General features: G+C 39.4%; 1 protein-coding gene across 1 annotated transcript in view; it reads left to right on the top strand.

Moving 5' to 3' along the window:
- Window positions 1-15,243, top strand: part of PUS7 (pseudouridine synthase 7) — a 59,856-nt gene that overhangs the window by 21,845 nt on the left and 22,768 nt on the right. Inside the window, exons 5-8 of the mRNA XM_019660125.1 lie at window positions 308-452; window positions 5,175-5,192; window positions 6,672-6,783; window positions 8,418-8,495. Of these exons, the coding sequence (XP_019515670.1) occupies window positions 308-452; window positions 5,175-5,192; window positions 6,672-6,783; window positions 8,418-8,495 (353 nt within the window). The remainder of the gene's footprint in view (window positions 1-307; window positions 453-5,174; window positions 5,193-6,671; window positions 6,784-8,417; window positions 8,496-15,243) is intronic.

Here is a 15,243-nt window from a genome sequence, read left to right as displayed (position 1 = left end):
CAAAGGCTCAGCTTGCCTACATTTCCATCTGTGAGTCCTGAAGTGTTTTGTCCCCCAGAGTCCCTAAGAGGGAGCATCTGTGAAGTGTCTGGTACAGTACCTGGCAGATAGACATACTCAGCAAACAGGCTCTTTAGGGTTTGTATCTTGTGAAACTCTGAAAGATTCCTGAAATCATACCCATGTACTTGTGTTATTTCATGTACAATAGTTAATAAGATGAGTAGTGTTTTTGCTCATTCATTAGTATGATTTCCCTATGTAATGTTTGCTAAATTAGTAGTATCATTATCTATGTTTTTAATAGGTTGTTGAGGACACCAAAGAGAAAAGAACCGTCATCCATCAAGCGATTAAATCTCTGTATCCAGGATTAGAGACAAAAACAGAGGATAGAGAGGGGAAGAAATATATTGTAGCCTACCATGCTGCTGGACAGAAGGCTCTGGCAAGTAAGTGTGTGAGTGAACTGGACTTGATTTCTCTGTCGGGAGGTCATGAGAGACAAGTCCCACTACTCCTTCTCCTTGCCTGTTCATGTTCAAGGCTGCTTTGCTGTTGCTCAGAAAAGGATATTGATCACGTGTCACTCCTTCAAAGAAGGTGAATAATACCATTTTAGATGCCAGAGCAATCCTATAGACTTGCTGAGAGGGGGCATCAGGGCTTTTATGTGGGTAAAGATTAACTGTAATTATAGTGGTGCCTGAGAGAGCATCTTAGGAATTTGATATGTCCCCTGAAGAGCAGAGTGGGCTACGTGGCAATTTAAGAAGAAAATGCTAGAATGTTGCTCAGTCTTTGTCTTAATGGAGGAGAGAAAGCTGTCAGGTGAACAGAAAAGGCTCGTCACCTGTCCCAGCAGCATATTTTCTGCAAAGTCCCTAAATTGAAAGAGCTTGCTGCTTTCCAACTGTGAATATCTTCACTCCCACATAAAAAACATGGAATAGCTAGAAAAATGCCCCTTTGTCCAATCCCATCTTTGGTTGTGTATCATTCATTTGAAATGGGTATGTTGTCGGGGAATCTCTTTGATATTTATGTTCTAATATGTTTTCTACAGCTATGAAAATTTCTAATTGCATATGACCTTAAAGAAAATTAATCTTCTTCTTTTACTTGTCAAATCAGCAGATAAAATTTTAATGAAAATTACAGTTGGGAAAAGTTATTTCCTCGCCCTTCTCCCCATTAGTGAGTTATTTCTAGATATATTTGTTAGAGCAAAACAAGACTGTAGAACAAAAGATTTCAAATCATTAATGCTTTGTCAGTATTCTCTTAGGTTAATGCTGTGAATGGATGAAGACTTAATTGTTTATAACTGCCGTTCTAGTGAACTGAGAGGGTGTAGGAAAAAAGGGAGCAGAAGTAAGGTTTAGCTGTGCCTAAGAAATCAATAAGCCTGGATAGTAACATAGAAATGAGAAACTTGAGTAGTTGGGGAGAAGGTGGAGATTGGAGGCCACTTCTCAGTGGAAAGCAAAAAGAAAAGTGAGATATGTTTTAGAACTACTTGAGGGTACGACTTGTTAATCACTTCTCAATCCATAGACTAATTAATGGCTTGGGTACGGTATGTTTCTTAGATGTCTGAGTCACAGTATAAAATATCACCTTAACAGCCATTCTTCAGCTGGGTTCTTCAAGAGAGTTGGGCCCCGTGGAAAATGATTGAGGGACTGTTTTTTCCATTCTCCCAAGGTCGACACGTAGCTGATAACTATTTTGATGTAGAGGAGAGAAGGTGACTTGCTACCTACGGCAAGAAGCCGTGGTGCATTCCGTCTTAATTCTCTCAAGGAACCCAGGTTGAGAAGGGCTGCTAGGGAGATGTTTCTAGAGAGGCGATCCGTGTTAGCCAGCCACCCTCTTGCAAAGGCAAGAAGAAAAGGCAGGGTCTTGATCTGCTAAGTATGGTCATGAGGAAGCAGATTGGGAAAAGCAAAACCTGTACTTTTTTTTTTTTGACTGGTTACTTCTTGGCAGTGATCGTTATTTCTTCTTAGAGGATGCCAGGTTTTGTGATCTGCAGGGAGGGGAGTTAGGGCATCTATAGGTGGCCGTTACAGTTTACCTACCCTTTCCCCTTAAGTGAGTGTTGCCAGATCGCTCGTGTTCTGTATCCACATTTTCTGTACTTATGTCACACCCACCTTTCTTTTTTTCAAATAGACAGTTCTCTTAAGTATTTCCAATGAGATGCCGAGCTCTGTGTGACATGCAGCACCCCTCCCATTTCCCTTTGCACATCTTCAGTAAAATATGAATTTCTCACTTTAAAAAGAGGAACGAAGGCAGGTCACATTGAATTGAGATCATATTCATAGATCTTGCATAGAGATCAAACCTCTTGCGCTTGAGGTGTTGTAACATTTAGTCAAGGACGGACTACAGGTCTGCCATCTGAGCTCTGCTCTGCCACCTTCTCATAGACCCTGATAGGCACTTGAGAGTCTGCATTCATTTTTTATCGATCTAGCTCCCCACCCGCAAGCTGCGAGTGGCTTAGAGTAAACATCACTGGAAAAGTAGGGAGAGCTGGTATCCAGAGACTCTTGGTCATGCCCCTGCCGATAGGACCCAGTACCAATGACAGCTTGTCGTCCTGGGCCCCTTTGCCTAGCATTTGAATTAATCAGCTTTAAAGCATCATTGCAAATTTACATTTATAATATTTTTCATGTCCCTTTACTACCAAACCCTGATGTAAATTGTTATGGTGGGTCATGCATTATCTAGCAGATTTGTAATATTCTTAACCTAAACTTTTCTCAAATATAGCCAAACAAATTACCAACTATTTTAACTTAGGCATTATTTTGTGTGTTACTCCAGTCTGATAGACAGGACACACTGATTTACCTACCAAAGCATACATATGATATTTTTCTGAAACTGTCATATAATTATTATATGTAATCAGTTAAATTGATTGATGTTTTGAGATAGGTAATCTATATTACAAATACCTCCAAGAACTTTTTAAAGACAAGTAGAAAAAAACAAAATTCTGCCATGTGATGTGCAGAGGTTCTTCATACTTTCTGAAATGAGTGGTTCCCAGGAAGGATACCTGGAGCTAAGAATCCACAGAAACTCAGTAGGGAAGAACCAGACAGATAAAAAGGAAACTTCCACGGAGAAACTAGTATGTTAGAATCCACAGGAAGAAGGAATTCCAATAATCAGAGTGGTTAGTAGTGGAAAACATTACAGATACCGACAGTGAGAGAGAGCTCTGAAACATGTCCATCAGTTTTTAGCAACATAGAAATCATTTGTGTCTTTGCCAGAGCAGTTTCAGTGGAATAAGATTGGAAACGAGTTTACATAGTAGGTTGAGATGAAAGGCAGTAAATACAGACTGCTTTTTCAAATAAGATGCAAAGAGGAGGAGAAAGGAAAGGAACATGGTTAAGGAGAGGGAGACATAGGTTCGACTTTTAAAAGGAAAGCCATTGCAGATGGAGGGTGAAAATTCTGGGAGGAGAGTGAGAATGGATGGAACAGGATCCCTGAGGAAGCTGAAAGGTTGGTGTGCAGGGGTGCAGTGGTGGAAATGGCCTTGAATAAGAAGGAAAGAATGTGCTGCATGCTACCTCATCCTGTCATCATTCTCGAGCTACAAACATTTTTCCTTCCTTATTCACGAGGGTCTCTCAGCGTAGGACATGAATCTTCCAGAATGAGGTGTTTTTTATTTGGTTTTGTTTCTACTAGATAGGGGCTACAATACCAGACCATCAGAAGGTGGCTTCCTATTATCTCAGCCTGAGACTTCTTTGCATCAGCATTTTAAATCAGAATGTCTCAAAAGTATCTGAAAATTATTTTAGATTCACTTAAATTTTAAAGCTATATATATTCTACTTAGCATTCTAAGGATTTCGAGTTTTATAAAGTTAAACAGACTGCCCAAAAGAAGTTGAGACTTGATTTTCTGTTATTCAAAATATTCCCAGTTAATCAGTGCATATGCCTACTATTGTATTGTATACACTGAGTGCAATAGGAAAAGAATCCTTGTGTCTGTTATTTGCAGAGGAGATAATTGTATGCATGCACAGTGCTTGGATTTGCTAATAAAAGATGCATGCTTGTGAGCCAAAACTCATACTCGGTTGTCATGGTTTCTCTTAAGGTATATAGCATTTAGTTTTTTTAGTCTTGTGGCTTCATTTATTTCTTGCCATTGTAGTTCATCGTAAATGTACTAAAGGGGTAGTTAAGTAAAAATGTAGCTACACTTCATCAACTTTTATCACTAGTATTTTTTAAAACTTTTTATGTACCCATCAACTGTCTTTCAAGATTATTAATATTGTGTTGTTTTTGTTTGATCTATTCCTTCCACTTTTTTGTTTCTTGTTGGAGTGGTTTAAAGAAAATTCTACATAGCACTTCATTTCACTCATAAATACTTCAATATGTATCTAACAGATACGGACTAAAGCCCTAAACTACATTATCACATCCAACAAAATCAACAATAATTTCTTAATATTCAGTACCCAGTGCATATTCAGTTTTCCCTGATTGTCTCAAAAATGTCTTTTACATACAGATGACTTGTTCAAATAATGATACAAACAAGGTCAGGACATTGCATCTGATGGATAAGTCTCTGAAATCATCTCTTAAATCACTTTTAATCAGTTCAAGAACTGTTTTCCATAATAATTTTTCAAATAAAAAATCTTTATAAGTCAGTGCAGGAAACTCATAAAACACAAAGCAAAACAGTAATTACTTGCAGTCTCACCACCAAAAGTTAACCACAAAGAGCATTTTGGTCCATGTCCTCCCATATTTGAGAAAACAGATCTCTAGATGGGGAAGCATTTTGCACCCAGCCTTAAACCTTTGGCTACGTCCAGTGGGTACAGACAGTGCAGGTTGAGGATGAGCTTACACGCCATTGTGAGGGGGTTGAGCCAGGGCAGCTTGGACCCGTAGGTGAGTTTTCTTCTTGTTCACTGTTTGCCTCTGCGACATTCCATTGTTAATGTCTACATGGCTGTTAACCCACCACCCTCTACCAGGAGCTGTAGAAGTCCTCGGTAGAAACTTTCCATGCGATCATTTGCATGTTCACCTCTAAAGCACTTGACTATTATTATAAATTAAACACTGCTCTCTTGTGCTCTTTATGCTGTGCATTTGGACAGAGGTCAGAACTGCAGCAGGTAAGAGGGGTTGGCGTTTCATGTAGGTAAAATGAAATGCCAATGACTTTTGTCACAAGTGCCAAGTATAGACAACTTTGTTTAACTGTAGTGGGCTGGAAAGAAAACCAAAAATGATATTCCTGTTCACAATGTTGTGAGGATGAGTTGTGAAGAATTCACACCAGGAGCCGAAGAAATACTTGTAATACTTTTCTGTGCAAGACAGAAAGGACTCACGTTCACATTTATCAGAAAGGAAAAGCGATTTGCTAAGCATCTGCTCAGGCAGTTTTCCCAGATGGTTGTTTATTGATTCATCTGTTCTTTATGTTGTAGCTTAAATCACTAACCTACCAAGCAGTGCTTTTTGCCTTGACAAAGCCAGGGCTACTTCAGCACTAAAAGTTTCCTGTGTCTCTGAAGATGGATTATGTTATGGACAGAGAGAGAGGAACATTTTTACACAAAGAAGACTCTTTTCTACGGATTGTGTGAAATATTTTTTCACAGTTTTTCCTTCATGGAATTACAGAAATCAAGTGAATGAGATGTATTCACATAACAGCTGCAGCTGAGTCACACAGACTCACAAATGTTACTGTACAACGTCTGGGAAGTGCATTTGTGACTTACGTATTTTTCCCGAAGTGTGGATTTTTTCAAAACACCTTTGGGCAGCTTAAATCTAAATCTTAATATTGTTTAAATATGTTTCTAGATTATAGGATAATTGAAATGTTCGTTTAAAAGAACTTTTAAAAATCAGATTCTCCAAAGTCTTGAAATGTTGATCAGTTTCCAAAAAGTCGAACAAGTGAAGTAACAGTAGCTCAGAAGTTAACATTTAACTTGGCTTAATTTTTAACATTTCCTTTTCCCCAAGAATGACAATTAGGTCTTGAATGTCAGCTGCTCTTTCTGTCACATAGACATTTGTAAACTGTCGAGGATTAACTAAACTTTCGTGATGGAAGTGGCCTTTGCAAAAGCTAACCATGTCACTGAAGCAACTCCTTACAGGTTTTATCCCCATCCCAAGTAAGGCGTCCACTCTGTCTGTGTGAACACCTGGGGATGTGAGGCAAGACTGCGAAGTCCAGCGTGACTGCTGCCTCTCTGAGAGCTGCATGTGTTCTGGGAGCCTGCTGGCCCAGCCATCAGACACGTGCTTGGAAAGTAGCTCTGCCAGGGAATGGGGGACCCCTCTGTGTTCTTCTCTGTTGAGGATTGCTGGTTAGTCTTAGTCATTTGTCACACCACCAGCGTTTAGGCTTTTGATTTTAAATATGGAGAGATAATGTTAAGTATCCAGTCACAAAGTTTAACACCTATAGAGCACACAGCTGTAACTACTTAACCTGTATTTCTTGTCAGACCAGATCCGATTTCTCACTCAGAGGTTCTCCAGCAAGAAATGAGCTTGTAGGGTTTCATAAGAAAAAGCTCAGACAACTTTTATTACAGTGTATATAACGTTTAATTTTTTTTGTTTTTAAGATCCAAGAAAACATTCTTGGCCAAAGTCTAGGGGAAGTTACTGCCACTTTGTACTGTACAAAGAAAACAAAGACACCATGGATGCTATTAATGTACTGTCTAAATATTTAAGGTTAGTATCTTGTTCTTGTGTTTGTGTCACAAAAATAAAACTCGGAAATTTCTTTTCCTCTTTCCATGCTAATGAAAAGGGAGCTGGAAAATAGGCAAACAGATGGAACTATGTCTCCCAATTATAGTTTTCTTAGACAACAGGTGAATTAATTTTTTTAACCTCCTTGCATATTGCCCATGATTCAAGATGAAAATTCTATAAGTAAATAGTTCGCATGTAGTAGAGAGTTACTGGTCCACCCAGCTGAACATGAAAACTATCTTTCTTCCCTGAAAGCCTGCACTTTGATGTGGGTGCAGAGGTTTGCTTTACTAAATTGTAAGCTACAATTTTTTGGGGATTAACTAGATTGAAACCTGAGACCTGAGGATGGGCCAGGTGTCAAAGAATTCTTTTTTTAGAAACAGGTACAGGCACTACAGAAAATCTATATGCACTGGAACTTTACTTTCTAATATATAGTTAACTCAGTTTAAACATGGCGTACAGTGTGTTAGTTTGCTGTGGCTGCCATGACAAAATACCACAGACTGAGTGGCGTAAAAAACTAATTTTCTCACAGTTCTGGAGGCTAGAAGTCCCAAGATCAGAGCATTGGTGGGGTTTTTTTGTTTGTTTTTTTGTTTTTTTTCTGAGGCCTCTCCTCAGCTTGGAGATGGCCACCTCTCTGTATCTTCACGCGGCCTTTTCTCTGTGGTATGTGCCCCTGGAGTCTCTCTGTGTGTCCATATTTTCTCCACTTACTAGGACACCAGTCAGATTGAAGGAGAGCTCCCCCAAACAGCCTCATTTTAACTTAATAGCCCCTTTAAAGGCCCTGTCTTCAAATACAGTCACATTCTGAGGTACAGAGGGTCAGGCCTTCAACATGCGAATTTGGAGGGAACACAGTTCAGCCCATAGGACACAGTATCCTATTGGGTAACATTGTATTTTACTCTAGTTGCTAGCTCTTTGGGGGAGAGTTGATGGTGCCGTATCTGTACCCGAGCCCGGGTGAATAGACAGTTCTTGACAAGAGATGAACAATTGGGAAGGGAGTTCCTCTGAGATCTGGGTAGGGGATTGCTTAGAGTTCAAGGAATCCTTCCTGGTTTTTTCCCATGAGTGTGGAGCAGTTTTTATAAAATACTTCTTGGTAAACTAGCTTACCTAAATCTTCATATCCAAATTATTCAGATCCCTGTTTTAGCATTTGGCTTTTTTACACAAAGAAATAGCTTGTGTTTATAGGAAGTTCACATCATTAACTTTTTTTAAATCGAAGGTAAAAATTTTCCAAAATGGTACTTTATAAATCTAGAATTTAATAGTTATGTAATATAATGAATTGCATAAGATCAGTGGGAAGTATATCATCTCCTTTCCATTACTGGCTAGCTGCTAAATAGCATGTTAGTCACTTTGGGCCACAAATATTCTAAGTTGAGTGCTGCTAGGAAGGGAGTTAGTTGTTCAGGCATCATTTACTTTCTTATCTTGTATATTAATTAACATTTTAAAAGAAAGTTTCTCAATTCTCCTCTTATTCTATTATGATTTTAAGTATATTTATGTTGAATCTCAAATTATGAGAAATGTGATTTCCTCGTGGTATGCGACTTCAGTTGGTTTTGGTTTTGTCTTACCAGAGTCAAGCCAAACATATTCTCCTACATGGGAACCAAAGATAAAAGGGCCATTACTGTTCAAGAAATTGCTGTTCTCAAGTAAGTAAAGAGTACATATTGGGATTCCTACTGCAATATCCTAGTACCAGCCCTTGAAGAGAACCACTGGTCTAAGATTCTAGAAGTGCCACGTCCAGCACTGCTAGTCGAACGGGCCAGAGGGGGAACGACGGAGGATTAAGACAGACAGACAAACAAGTACTTGAAAGCAGGGGCTAGGACAGTGATCCAGCCTAGCAGCCGTGGTTTATTGATATAGCCTTGTTTATGTGGTGGGAGGAGAAAGGGGAAAAGCAGCCTTGGGCAGAGAATGTTCTGTGCGTCAACTGCAGGATGATAGCAATCAATGTATCAGAACTCAGGATGCTCTGTACCCAGTATCGAAACCATCTCAGGTACCGGGAAACCACCTCCGCTTGCTGTGGCGCTGAGCCAGCCTTGCTGAAGCCCAGTAGGAAAGTGTGACCTTGCACCAACCTCTCCCTCACAGCTTGTGGAGCGGCCCTGGTCCCCAGCATAGAAGGATGAGTAGGAGTTTCTCGGGGAGGGTCTAGGTTGATTTGTTCCAAACCAAATAGCTTGTGAAAAGCCACTTGAAAGGAAATTGGGGAGCAGAGCACATTTGGTACCTGGCAGGTACTTCAGTGGTGTGGGAGCACAGCAAGAAATAAGCCTTGAGGAGTAGGCAGGATTCATACCCTGAAGGGCCCTGTAGGTCATGTTGAGAATCTTGGACTTGACCTTAATCTAAACAGGGGTCACTGTGTTTAGAGGCAGGATTAGGGATTGTTGGTGGAGCAAGATAAATGAAACTGGAGATCTAGGTTATTGCCACATTCTGAGGAGGGAAAACAATCTGAACCCGTTAGTTCAGTGAAGGTAAAGGGAGATGAATTCAGTAGCTGTGTGGAATCAGACAAACCCAAACTTTCATTTTAGTGCCCCCCTGGGGAAGGAGTGGTGGGAGGGAGAAATACAGAGGCAGCAGGAAACTTTTGGGGGAGATCCATGCATTTATTATCTTGAATGTGATGATGATTTCATGGGCTTAGTCACATGTTAAAACTTTTACATTTTGAATATGTACAGTTTACTGTATGTTAATTATACTATAATCAAAAATAGTCAACTATGTTTGCTATCCCCACTTAAAACAAATGTGTATATTTATTTGTAATTCCCCTATCTTTTCATAAAGAATTTGAGGTGGCATTTCCTCTTTTCCCCACAATTCCCCACAGTCTGGCTTCTTTCTCATCACTTTTCTGATTTACTTGAAATAATGCTGGGGTTGAGCTCCCAGTTGCATACTAATGGATTTTCCAGTCCTTTTTTCCCTGGACCTTGGGACGTTGGTATGATGTAGTAGTAAAAGTGGAGTGAGAACACCTTCTCTCTGTGACTTTACTATCAGTGTGTGCAAATATTGACCAGTTGAAAGAGAGCAGGAGGAGACACCGGAAGGAGATGGTGTTCCTGTGTTTTGCCTGTTCTCATCATCTTCCTGTGACACATGGAATGTGGACTCTTTTACTGAGAGTGAAGGGGGCAGGAGTTGGGAAGGGAACTTGAAAAGACTGTGAAGATTTGAAACAGTCTCTGTGGGAAATGGGCCAGTGAGCTGGCCAGAAACTCCAAGGAATGGGGGGTAGCGACTGGCTTGAGGGCTCAGGCCCTCCTGTGCCCTGTGGATGTGAGACACAGAAGGATCTTGCCTTCTTTTTGGTAACTAGAATATAATTGTAGTCAATTCCTGTGCTTTCTGGCTGGTTCTGTGAATTTTTCCACCTAAATTAAAATTTAAGTTAGTTTGTTTTGTTTTCAACACAAAAGGAACCAGGTAGAAAATGAAATTTTGGACATATAATAATTGTACTTCCTCAGAGATTGCCTTGCTCATGGCTTAGTATATTTTTAGCGGGGGACTCTTTCTTTGTAAACCAAAATGTTTATATAAAGTGTGTTCTTATGATCAATAAATGATATATTTCTTTCCCTGCTAGTACATAACAAAAGATATTTAAATAGTGGCTATAGCCTAATTTATGAACTATTACTCTATTTTTGAATGTTTATATTGTTTACCATTTCTTGCTATTATACGCAATTCCACAACAGACGTATTGGTAGCTAAATCTTCGCATACATCAGTGATAACCTCATTAAGATCATCTTAGCAGGGGCATTACTGATTTAAAGGGAGTGTGAAATTCTAAGTTTTAGGTTTTTGATAGCAAAGCCTAACTAATTGCCCTGCAGAAAGGTAGTACCAGTTTGTCATCTTTATTCTACTTCTCCAGAATTCCCCCAAACACGTGTTCTGATTGTTTTTGAAAATCATTTGCTAATTCGAGGGTCAGAAAAGATATTTCATTAACTTGTGTTTTATTGTATGATGTGGACCCCTTGACTATTTGAAAAGTGAAGGTGTTTATTTCCCCTGTGGGTCAGCCACCAGGTGTCACACTTGATCACGATGCTGATGTGTCTTCGTAGACCGTGGCTGCCTTTCTGTCTTCCTGTTGACTTAGTAAGAAAGCGAATCAGACACCTAGATGTTGGCCTTTGGAAAGCACATTGCACTTATCTCGCGGATGCAGGCTACGCCCTTGGTTTGCTTAATGGATCCATGGGTCTGGGCAGATTGGCCTTTTCCCGTGAGAACTGTTGAACAGGATAAACCCACTCTGCCCTGTAAGGGTTTGAGTTATTGCTGAATCAATCAGTCCTGGGGATAAGCTGCATTTCTTTTCAGCTTCATGTAACTCTCCAAAGTCACTCAGTAATTTTAACAGGATCTCAAAAGCAAGAACAGCCTCCTTCAGAATGGTTTGTTTTTTTTCCTGCCTCTTCCTGCCAGTCCCCTTTCTGAGCCTGGGCCAGTATTTCCCTGGCTTTGGTAATAAAGGCTTTTTGTGCAACATGCTGTTTAGGTTGGCTCCTGATGTTTAAAAGTGAGATTGTGGTGATCCCAAGTTATTCACAGAATTTGCTATGAATTTATAACCAAAAAACTTGATCCAGGGTCATCAAAATTCAAAATTGTGAAGTGTTTCATGAAGATATTGTCCACTTCATTTCATTGGTTCTCAGGGAGCACCCACACCAGCAAGAACTGAGTAGAGCTCCTGCTTTCTGCTGTGCCAGTGGGATTCAGAAATACATGTCTGTTGTATATTCAAAAATACACAGCAGAATATGATTCGGCCTTCAAAAGGAATGAAGTACTCATGCATGGATGAATCTTAAAAACATATGCTAAGTAAAGAAAGTCAGACACAAAAGGCCCCATACTATATGATACCATTTAAATGAAATGTCCAAAATAGAGAAATCTATAGAGACAGAAAGTAGATTAGTGGTTGCCAGGGGCTGCAGGAAGAGGGAATAGGGTTGATAGATACAGGGTTTCTTTTGGGGTTGATGGAAATTTCCTGGAATTAGATAGTGGTGACTGTTGCACAGCATTGTGGATATTCTAGAAACGACTGAATTGTACATTTTATAATGTTTAAAATGATACAATTTTATGTTAATTTTATCTCAAAAAATAAAGAAAGCACTGTCAGCACTTCCATGGCTATCGGGGAAGTCTCCAGAATCTCTCTCCAGAGCTGCCACGCTGCCCATCTGATTCCTTTTCCCTCCTGACTCTTAAAGATTCTGTTTATTTCTCCAGTCGTAGTTAGTGACCAAAGAGGGGTTCTGTCCTCCTGTTCATCACTCTGTTCATTCCAGTCTTCTGCTTTCTGGATTCTTTGGGATACAGTTTCTGGGTCAATTTACACCCTGTGGTCCACCATTGTCCCCATGTATCTGAAGCCAAGAACCTGGTGCCTCTGAGCAACTGGCCCAAGACTGGACCAGCCCTGCTTTCCTCTTGCTTGGTCCTCGAGTTGGGCAGGGAGGGAGGGTCATGATGTATGAGTTTTGTCCATTTCCCAACTTCTCTGGCTAGTTTCCTACATTTTATATTCATTAATGGGGCAGTGACAGATTTGTTTTCCTCAAGAAATTTGGTCAGGCTGCTTCTGCGCATGTTGAACCAGATGTACACATTGAACCAGGAAACACATAGGCTGATCGATAATGCATCAAGGAATCGAGTGTCTTCAGGAAGTATGGGGAAATTTCAGCAAAGAAACGAAAATTCTGTGAGGGGAAATGGCAAATGGGTGAATTGTAAACAATTTATTTAACTCAGTAACAGCATATTTTTAACTAGGGAGTAGGATAAAATTTCACCATGAAACTTTCACGTAATGTTGGGACTTCAGAGGCTACAGGCAGGGCACATCCCTCTGGGGCTGCTTCCATGACAAGCTGCTTTGGTTCTGTAGACCCAGCACCTTGGGGCAGAGGCTTTCTTGCAGGCCCAGCCTACAGGGTCCACAGCCAGACCCTCCCCACTCCTATTTTTAGACAACGCTGGAACATGGCTCCTGAGAGCATGAGCCAGCCAGCAGGACTGAGCTTAAGGACCAACGCTGAAAAACTGGCAGAGTCTACAGTGGTAAAGAGAGAAGTATATTCTTCAACGAAGTGAAGCACAAATACCCTCTGTCTAGTAGTTCTCACAGTAGATGTCTTTTCAGAGGAAATCGGAATTTAGAAGAAGTTAAAAGTACTTTCTTAAATATAGTGATGTACTATGCGACGTTATTTGTAATTTTTTAAAAATCGTGAAACCCAAATGATCCAAATTGGAGAATCTTAAATAAAATGACTGGTTAAATAAATAAGTAAATTCCAACTGATGAATTATTTTTTACCATATTAGATTACTTCTAATTTTAAAAAAAACTTTTTACTAAAGTAGAGTGAGATGAATACTGTCATAACAAAATATAAAAACATTTTAACATGACAAAATATGAAAATCTCAAGTGAAAAGCCAATGTCTTATTTAAGGGTGAAATACTAGAAGCATTTCATTTAGAGCCAGGAACAAAATAAATAAAGATGACCATACTTATTACTATTTATCATTGTTCTAGACATAATATATGCAAACAAATAAAATTAAGAAATAAATGGTGTAAAAATTAGAAGGGAGATGGCCAAATTGCGGTTTTGTCAATGACATGATTGTTTCTACTCATTTATATGGTTGACAAATGAGAGTTATACAAGATAGGAAAGATTAATGCATAAAAATCAATATGCAGACAATAGCCAGTTAGGAATTGTAATGGAAAAAAGTCGTTTACACAGAAAAAGGTGAAAAAAAACAAAAAAGAACATAACTAGAAACAAAGATTTTAAAAAGTGTCATATCAATATGAAGAAATCATTGAAATGCTATTGAGAAATGTAAAAGACTTGAATAAATGAATGATATAACCTGCCTTAGATACATATATCTTACTGAATAAATGTGTAAGTTTATGCTGATACTAATGAAAATACCAATGGAATGTTTTCTTTATAATCAAGCTGATCGTAAAATTAATGTGGGAAAGTTAAGGTATACAACATAAAATCAACCATAAAAATTCTGAAAAAAGTGACTAATACGTGGGATTAGCCTCAGTGTATATTAAAACATGTTCTAGACATATAGCAGTTAAAGTAATTTGATATTGACACAGAAATAGGTAGAACAGAGTAATTAGACCTAGATACTCCCACAGACTTAGTATGTATTCAAAGTAGCATTTAAAATCAACAGATTTGATTGGTTGAGTCAGTGAATGTGTTTGAGATTAACTGGGTAGCCCTCTGGAAAAAAAATTAAATTGGCGCCTTACTGCAGTTCCCTATTCTAAGTAAATCCCAGGTGGATCAAAAATGTAAAGATAAAAATACAGCTGCACTGAGGCCTGCGCAGGTCACAACCTGTCTGTGGTTTGGGGATGCTATCAGCCTCCTAACTCAGAGTAAAGGGTTTGTTTTCTGGGAACACCAAGTTGTCTTCTCTGAGAAAGCCTCCTACATAGTTGGCTGTGGCATCTTCCCAGAATAGGAGGGCCGGGATGGAGGCCTCCTGAGTCTGGGTTTTCAGCTGAGACAGAGGGAGAAGACAGTGGTTATAACCAGCAAGTCCAGAGCAGGATGCAGTCACCTCCAGAACTCGTTACTGTCAGCCCAGTGTGGGCTTCAAGACAGCCATGGCAGTGGATTCCTTAACAATACAATAGTAATAACACAGTTTCAAAAAAATGCTGGTTCTTCCCACTCCTTTCTAAATGAGACACTTTTTTTTTTTTTACATTTTATTGTTAGTTTCAGGTGTACAGAATAATGCAATAGTTATCCTTTTCACCCTCACAAAGTAACACCCCTCCCCCATCTGCCCTCCCACCCCCAATATCATGCTTATCTATTATAATTCCATTGACTCCATTCCCACACTCTACTCCATGTCCTGTGACTATATGTATATATAATTATAGTTGACATACATTATTATTCAACATCAGCTTCAGATATACAGTGCGGTGGTCAGGCCTCTACACCAACTATGAAGTGGTCTCCCCTACTAGACATGAGTCCATCTGGCCCCCTAAGAAATATTTACAACATTATTGATTATATTCCCCAGACTGTCTTTTCTCTCCCTGAGGCCATATTGTAGTTCCCAATTTGTATTGTCTCATCCCTTCCCCTTCTCCCTCATCCCCACCCCCTCCCAACTAGCAACCCTCAGTTTTTCCTCTATGTCTCTGAGACTATTTCTGTTTACATTTCTCATTTATTCAGTTTTTTAGATTCCACATGTGAGATCATATGGTATTTGTCTTTCTCTGACTGACTTATTTCACTTAGCATAATGTTCTCTAGTTCC

This window comes from Hipposideros armiger, unplaced genomic scaffold (genome assembly GCF_001890085.2).
Source record: "Hipposideros armiger isolate ML-2016 unplaced genomic scaffold, ASM189008v1 scaffold_312, whole genome shotgun sequence".
NCBI classification, from domain to species: domain Eukaryota; kingdom Metazoa; phylum Chordata; class Mammalia; order Chiroptera; family Hipposideridae; genus Hipposideros; species Hipposideros armiger.
The sequence above is the reverse complement of the archived record's forward strand: the minus strand, read 5'-3'. Positions and strand labels throughout refer to the sequence as shown.